The sequence below is a fragment of the Triticum urartu genome, chromosome 4A (assembly GCF_056163025.1).
Source record: "Triticum urartu cultivar PI428250 chromosome 4A, HENAU_Tu73, whole genome shotgun sequence".
Taxonomy (NCBI): domain Eukaryota; kingdom Viridiplantae; phylum Streptophyta; class Magnoliopsida; order Poales; family Poaceae; genus Triticum; species Triticum urartu.
The window spans coordinates 161,105,248-161,113,246 of NC_141876.1; the positions used below are offsets into that span (position 1 = coordinate 161,105,248).

The 7,999-nt window shown below is 48.5% G+C and overlaps 1 protein-coding gene and 1 pseudogene across 1 annotated transcript; one reads left to right on the forward strand and one right to left on the reverse strand.

The window, feature by feature from the left end:
• Positions 1–627: 627 nt before the first annotated feature.
• On the forward strand, positions 628–3,142 carry LOC147975240 (uncharacterized; annotated as a pseudogene).
• A 2,708-nt stretch (positions 3,143–5,850) lies between these two features.
• LOC147975241 (uncharacterized) lies at positions 5,851–7,582 on the reverse strand. Its single transcript, XM_087519619.1, has 6 exons — positions 7,362–7,582; positions 7,062–7,282; positions 6,667–6,982; positions 6,486–6,587; positions 6,246–6,410; positions 5,851–6,156 (listed from the first exon to the last, which is right to left on the reverse strand). Exons 1-6 carry the CDS (start codon positions 7,407–7,409, stop codon positions 5,875–5,877), a joined length of 1,134 nt encoding a protein of 377 aa, XP_087375745.1. The 5' UTR covers positions 7,410–7,582; the 3' UTR covers positions 5,851–5,874.
• Positions 7,583–7,999: the final 417 nt, after the last annotated feature.

Here is a 7,999-nt window from a genome sequence, read left to right on the forward strand (position 1 = left end):
TGTGGACGAAATCAATTCACAAAATGAACTGCCCGTGAAACTATTTCACAGCACTGACCCTTTTGTGTAGCGCCCGCCACGCAGGCGCCACACCCTACGGTGCAGCGCCTAGCTCGCGGGCGTTGCACGCCAGTCCACCGTGGCGGTCCTTGGGCCCGCACCCAGCAGTGCAGCGCCTCCTAGCTAGGCGCCACACATGTAATGTGCAGCGCCTAGCGTTCGGGCGCTGCACTGTGACTTATCCAGCGGCTGGGCCCCCCTCCCCCCCCTCCCCCCACCCCACACACCCTAACCCGAGCTTTGCCCCCTCTCCCACTCTCTCCCCCTCTCAAATCCTCTCCCAAAACTTGCAAATTTGAAGAATTTGTCCGTGGATTTCGAAGTCATACCCTCCCTGAAGGTAATCTTCTCCGATCCCTTGTTTTGATCCAAGTAATGCTAGTTTGGGAAACCCTAGTTTTGTTTGGATCTAGAGATTTGCATGGAGATGTGAGATCTTTGTTTGCCAATTTCCTATGATTAGGCTTTGTTAGTATGTTAGGGTTATTCTTATGGGTGTTCTTATGTTGGTGCTAGGGTTATGGTTAGGGTTATTGTTAGGGTTATGGTTAGGTTTAGGGTTATGGTTAGGGTTAGTGTTAGGGTTAGGGTTGTTGTTTGATATATATGTATTAGGGTTTGTATTCCGTGTTAATCCTTAAATTAGTACTCGTGGAAGCAATGTTACGATGTGTTGTTTGAATGCTTATAGGGATGGGAAGAACATGTGTGTTTGTTCATCATGGGGACAAAGACGCCTTCTTGAAAGGCAATATTGAACCGGATCCGGATGAGGTAGATATGTTGTTTGATAGTAGTCCTAGCTATGCGGAGCTCTTGCAACAAGTGAGGAAAGATTTGAATTGGATGGACCCTAGTGATATCGTTGAGTTGGAGGGAAGGCATAATGTAGGTTTTGGAATGCACATCCGTTGGAAGACAATGCGTATCAACTCGGAGCAACGTTGGGTTGCATACAAGGAAACGATGGCCGATTCACTTGACAAGGCTCTTGAGTTATTTGCAACGAAGAAGGTTGATTCAAATTTGCATTTGGACTTGAACCGGAAACCCTCCCCTTTGGTTGCTAGTAGCCCCCCACCCTTGAAGCGAGATGAAATTGTTGAACCTCTTTTGACGCAAGAAGTGAGGCCAACATTGAGCCCGTTTACAAACAACCAAGATGAAGCTTTGCAAGAGGACAATGATGAGTATGCAGACGATGACAATGAAGTTGATATCCATGACAACATGTGGGTGATCTTGACAAATATCATTTGCAAGAGACAATGGACCATTCCATCCCTTTTTCCCGTGCATATGCATCGGATTCGGATGACGAAGGTCCTGATGAACAAGTTGATGAGGAGGGGTTCACGGTGAAGGAGGCTGAAGCTTTCGAGAAGGTATTCGGTCGGGATCACAAGACACCATTGTTCAAGGATGTTAGTCTCGCGGATGAAGCCGTTGTGGATGGTGGCAAATCTATATCTCTTGGGGTTAGGCCAAGCTCTCACCGTGATTTGGGAGATGACAAGAACCGGATTGGTAAAGGGAGTAAGTTCGAAACCTTCTTGGAATTGAAGATGTGGCTCGACAACTACTCGGTTACGCATTATCGTCCACACAAGGTGGTGCATTCGGACATCAATGTGCGCTACACGGTTGCATGTGCATGTGAAGATGAAATATGTCCGTGGATTGTGCGTGCAAGACCATGGAAAGGAGGTCCCGCTTGGCACGTAGTGAGTTGTGTGCCAACTCACATGTGCCGAGGCAAAAGGGTGGATGGCAAGATTGTGTCCCAAGACCACAGACAACTCACGTCTGAGTTCATCGCTTACAGGCTCTCCAACTCAATATCCACACTTCCAACAATGAGCGTCCAACATGTCATTGACCTTGTGAAAGCCATATTTCATTACAAGGTGAAGTACGGCAAGGCATGGAAGGCGAAGCAAGCCGCATTTAAGATGTTGTATGGTACTTGGAAGGAAGCATACAACCGAATCCCTAGGTTGTTGTTAGCCATGGCCGCCACAAACCCGGGCATGGTTCATGTTGTCGAGCCTCATGGGCACCAAACAACGGTTTATGAAGGAAAGAAAGTACGAGTATTTGGCCGTGCATTTTGGGCGTTCGAGCAATGCGTGAGGGCTTTCGAACACTGTAGGCCGGTCATCTCCATTGATGGCACGTTCTTGACCGGACAATACAAGGGCACCTTGTTGGTTGCGATAGCAAGTGATGCCAATAACCGGGTGTTGCCATTGGCATTTGCTTTGGTTGAGGCGGAGAACAATGACAACTGGGAGTGGTTTATGCGTCTTTTGAGGACGAAGGTGTTACCCGCTCAAAGGAAAATTTGTGTCATATCGGATCGGCATGCAGGAATTCTTAACGCAGTGGAGATTGACATTCCCGGGCATGCTCCATTGCACCATCGATGGTGCATGAGGCACTTTTGTTCGAACTTCTATAGGGCATGTGGCCTTAAGGAGTTGGCCGATGATCTTCAAGATTGTTGTCTTGCTTTCTCCGAGAAGCGGTTCGCCACTTTGTTGAACAAATTGCTCGCACACAAAAAACTTGATCACGGGGGTCAAGACTTTATGAATAGGCACATTCCCCACCGGAACAAGTGGGCACATGCTTTTGATGAAGATGGCCGAAGATACGGTCAAATGACAAGCAATATGGCCGAATGCTTCAATAGGGTGCTCAAAGGTGCACGTGGATTACCTGTGACGGCAATAGTTCAATACACATTTGACAAGATGAATGCGTACTTTCTAAAGTACTCAATGGAAACTGATGCACAGATGGCGGGTGAGAACCCGCGCAAGTACAAGTACAAGTTCCCACCCAAGGTTGATGAATGGTTAGAATTTCAATCACGAAAGGCGGACTCAGAAGAAGCTATATTATATGACAATGAAGAGTGGAAGTATGAAGTGAAAGAGCCAGGAGGAACCACAAACGATGGCCGGCAACATGGAGGTCGGGCTTTCAAGGTGTCGTTAACACAATGTGATTGCTCTTGCGGGAGGCCATTGTTGCTTCATCTCCCATGCTCACATTTGTATACCGCCGGTCGCGTTAGAAATGTGGACATCAATCACCCACGCACCGTGAGGGAGTTGGAGTTCTCAATCATGACGGTCAAGAAAACATGGGCTCCCCGCTTTCACCCATACTTTGACCAATCACAATGGCCGGAGTACCATGGAGTTCAACTATGGCCGGATCCGGAGTTGAAGGTTGTTAAACGTGGTAGACGTAAAACAAAGCGTTTTAGAGGCGACATGGACGGATGGGGCCATGGTGGCCGCCGCGAAGCGAGAAACGATCAATTCCAAGAGCCTCGTGAGAGCTCCCGTTGTGGGGAATGCAAAGGTCATGGCCACAACAAAAGAAAATGTACGAAACCAAGGAAAAGGTCCAAGAAAAATGATGCAAGCACTAGCCAACAAGTGCCAAGGCAACCAAGTGGGAGCCAACCTAGTGGTAGCCAACAAGTGCCAAAGCAACCAAGTGGGAGCCAACCTAGTGGTAGCCACCAAGTGCCAAGGCAACCAAGTGGGAGCCAACCTAGTTGTAGCCAACAAGTGCCAAGGCAACCAAGTGGGAGCCAACCTAGTGGTAGCCAACAAGTGCCAAGACAACCAAGTGGGAGCCAACCTAGTGGTAGCCAACAAGTGCCAAGGCAACCAAGTGGGAGCCAACCTAGTGATAGCCACCAAGTGCCAAGCCAACCTAGTTGTAGCCAACAAGTGCCTAGCCAACCAAGTGGTAGCCAACAAGTGCCAAGCCAACCAAGTGTTAGTCAAAAAGGATCTAGGCAACAAAGAGGTAGGACTTACAAGAGGCCGTGGTGGTGGTAGTCTAGGCCGTGGTGGTGGTCTTGGCCGTGGTGATGGTCTTGGCCTTGGTGATGGACTTGGCCGTGGTGATGGACAAGGGCAAGGTCATTATAGAGGAATGTTTGGATACCTCGATGGACCATTTCCGTATGTTGCTCACTAACTATAATGTTTCAAATGTTCTTGTTTTCCATATGTTATTTTTTTTCATATGTTCCATTTGTTTGTATTGTCTTTACTAACCATTATGTTTCACTCATTGTAGGTATGGCGGCTTCCCAACCCAACAAACCAACAATGAAGGAGGATGGCGAAGATGAGATGGCGGGATGGTAGGAGAAGGCTGCGAAGAAGCTTAGAGAGGAGGATGCAGCCAAGCTAAAGAAGAAAAAGGAAGAGGAGCTTGAGGAGAAGAGGAAGGAAGAAGAGAGAGCGTCAAATGCGATGCGCGCTAGGGAGCAAGCATTGGTGAGGAAATGTGAGGAGGCACAGAAGAAGCATCTAAAGGATTTTGAAGAAGGAACCATAAAGCTTTGGGCAATTGCAGCTGAAAAAAAAGAGAGGGAGGAAAAGATATTCATGGAGAGGGTGGTTAAGGAGGCCCACCTCATAAGGAAAAGGGAGGAGGAAGAGGAAGAAGAGAAGAAGAAGAAGAAGAAGAAGGGAAAGGGGCCTTGCTCTACGCAATAGAGCTATGTCATGAACTACTATCTCTCCTCTTCGATTTGGTTGTGAACTACTATGTGTCATGAACTACTATCTCTCCTCTTTGATTTGGTTGTGATCTACTATGTGTCATGAAGTACTATGTATTATGAATTAGTATGTGTCGTGAAGTACTATGTGTCGTGAAGTACTATGTGTCACAGTTCTTTGCTTGCTATGTGTCGTGAGCTACTATCTCTCCTCATCGGAATATGTGTGCGTGTGCCAAAAATTTGCTAAGTACAGGTGCAACGCCCAGCAGCTAGGCGTTGCACTGTGTAGTGTGGCGCCTCCGTGCTAGGCGTCACACTGTATAGTGCAGCGCCTATAGCTGAGGCGTTGCACACATGGACTGAGCTAAACAGAGAGCAAACTTTCTGTTTGCAAGCTACAGCCGCTGCAGCGCCTAGCACGGAGGCGCCACACTACACAGTGCAACGCCTAGCTGCTGGGCGTTGCACTGTACAGTGTGGCGCCTCGGTGCTAGGCGCTGCACTGGCTGTAGCTTGCAACCAGAGTGTTTGCTCTCTGGTTAGCTCAGTCCATGTGTGCAACGCCTCGGCTCTAGGCGTCACACTGTATAGTGCAGCGCCTAGAGCCGAGGCGTTGCACGCATGGACTGAGCTAACCAGAGAGCAAACTTTCTGTTTGCAAGCTACAGCCACTGCAGCGCCTAGCACGGAGGCGCCACACTCTACAGTGCAACGCCTAGCTGTTGGGCGTTGCACTGTACAGTGTGGCGCCTCGGTGCTAGGCGCTGCACTGGCTGTAGCTTGCAACCAGAGTGTTTGCTCTCTGGTTAGCTCAGTCCATGTGTGCAACGCCTTGTCTCTAGGCGTCACACTGTATAGTGCAGCGCCCAGCAGCTAGGCGTTGCACTGTAGAGTGTGGCGCCTCGGTGCTAGGCGCTGCAGTGGCTGTAGCTTGCAAACAGAATCATTATCAGGTAGAGATGAGGAAGGGAGAGGAGGACTTGGTGCACCCAGAGGGTGATTGTCATGGTTCAGAGTTCAATGTGGTTGAGCAGGGAGTTGAGGTCACCCTCGAGGATCCAGACCAGTTCAAACATGTCGAGACTGCCAATGTGAATGATCAAGATGAGGGCTTTAATGGTGAAGCTAATGAAGATCAAGTTCAACATTATGAAGACAACAAGTGCAACATAGAGGACCAAGTTCAACATTGCTAAGACATCAACTCCAAGTTCAACATAGAGCTAGTTCCTAAGACATACAAATAAAGGACTATGGCTGGTTCCTAAGAAGAGCTAGTTCCTTGAGCGCTTTTTGGCTGCTCCCCCCCTCTTGCTGGCTAACTTCTTGACCTTCCTAGGAAGAGGAACACGCTCCCGCTCCGGCTCCGGTTCCTCCACGTCATCGACATCGTCATCCAAATAGTCATCCAAAGCCGCCATCCGCGAGGTGCCGACCGTCCTTTTGCCTCTTTCGGTGAAGTCTTCAGGTGTGTACTTGTTGATTCCCTTTCTAGGCTTTAGTACGTATGCAGACCTAACCTGGTACGCCCCCAAGGTCATATCATCAGCAGCAACCTATGCATCAACAAAAGATATGGAAAGACCGTGTGTGAGGATATAGTTAGCAATGCATCAACAATTGGATATATATGCTCATGCCATACCTCTTGAGTGACCACACCCACATCCTCATCCTCCAAATGATCACCATGGCTCTGGACCGAAGCGGGATCTGATGGTGTCGCCGACCTAGACCGTTCTGGTGATACATACTCGGGGTCACGACAACCAAAAAGGTTTGATAGCCGCCTTAACTTTTGGCCCTGGCGCTGCAACATGTACAAGTGAATGAGACATCGAACGTAGCAACACATGTTAAGTGCTATTTTGAAGGAGATGTGAACCTTGATGAATGCTCGAAGTGCACCTTCTCCATCGCTTTTGCCAGCCGGGGTTGTTTCAAGAATAGTCTCGGTCTCATCAGCTGCTTTCTTGATCTGGGCACGCTATGAACAGAAATGGTATTAACGTGTTAGGCAAGTGAAGATGTGAATAGTGTGAATGAAAAGCAAATAGGGCAAATACCACAAAGTTCATCATTGGAGCTGAAGGGATCACTGAGTTGCCTTTCCTGACTAATGTGTTGTACTGGTGTTGGGCTACCTCATCAAAAACAGTGGGTTCTTCCAAAATCTCCTCAGCATACGCTGGCTTGCATACCTCCACACGGGTACTTGCAAGAAACCATGTGAGATAGTTGTTGAACACTACAGGGCAGTGCTCACGAAGCTGGACTCCTTTTCCAGCCCTAGCTTGCTCCACACTAAGCGCAAACTGTACGACATACTTTCTGTGATGCTTGGCCCAATCCTTAATCTTCCGCTGCCTTTTCCTATCCAACCTGCAAGTTAGAAACATAATATTAGTAGCATCGAAACCGCCGAGAAGCTGCTAAGTACTCAAGGTTAATTATATCTTACGCGTGTAGCAACTTGTCCGTGTCCTCCCACTCCGGCGGATGTGCCTGGAACAAACCAAACTGACGGCGCACTCGATGTGGGAGGTGAAGCTCAACCGCCCAGTTGCATATGAGTGGGCACCGCATATGCCAGAGATCCCTATCCCTAGTGCACATCGGATTCAGCCTGAACTCTAAAGGGTCACCAAAACTATCTCCTGTTCCATACGGCTCCCATATCACCTGCAAAATGGGATAGAATGCAAAATTGATATCGAGTTGCAATAGAAGCATCATAATCACTTATGCCATGTCAATTCACCTGCTCAGGCGTGATCGCGTCAAGCTCACTCTGGTACAACTTGTACATGACCGAGGGATCATCTGTCGTCTCATTTATCACATCCCACTTGTAAGCCCAAGTGGGTAGCCGTAGTAGGTCGCCTTTGTCGTCCCAATCATCGTACTTCACCTTCTTCGGACGTCCAACCGGCAAACGCTCCCAGCTCCATATGGAAAGTGCGAGCAAACAACCACCAATACCCCCAGATGACCTACAACAGGCTTCGTCCAACTGCACATAAAAGAGAACATGGTTCAATTAAGAGTAAGATCGCATTCATAATGTAGCAATGAAGTGAAAAAGAAACAACTTCATACCTGTCTATACAAGTAAGCCAGTGTCGCCGAACCCCAACTCCATTTGCTATCGAAGACGGTCAACGCCTTCAGCCACATCCATGGAGCATTCTTGTCTGTGCCATCAGCAAACATAGTCCTGGATATCACATACCACATGTAGACACGAGCATATATCTTGACCGTGTCCTCATCAGCTTCCGGTGGGCAAGTACCAAAGTGCTCAGTAATCCACGTGAAAGTAGCACCGGCTGCGACTCTTTCCTTCTTCTTGTTTTCTGCTGCTGGTTCCGAAGGCTCCGGAGGAACCATACCGATAAG

Excerpts from the sequence above, each read along its gene's own strand:
- LOC147975241 (XM_087519619.1), bottom strand. The coding sequence starts at position 7,409 with ATGTACAAGTTGTACCAGAGTGAGCTTGACGCGATCACGCCTGAGCAG. Across the intron at positions 6,588-6,666 it reads CTCCAATGATGAACTTTGTG|CGTGCCCAGATCAAGAAAGC; the intron begins GTATTTGCCCTA and ends TTCTGTTCATAG. Across the intron at positions 6,157-6,245 it reads TGGGTGTGGTCACTCAAGAG|GTTGCTGCTGATGATATGAC; the intron begins GTATGGCATGAG and ends GTTGATGCATAG.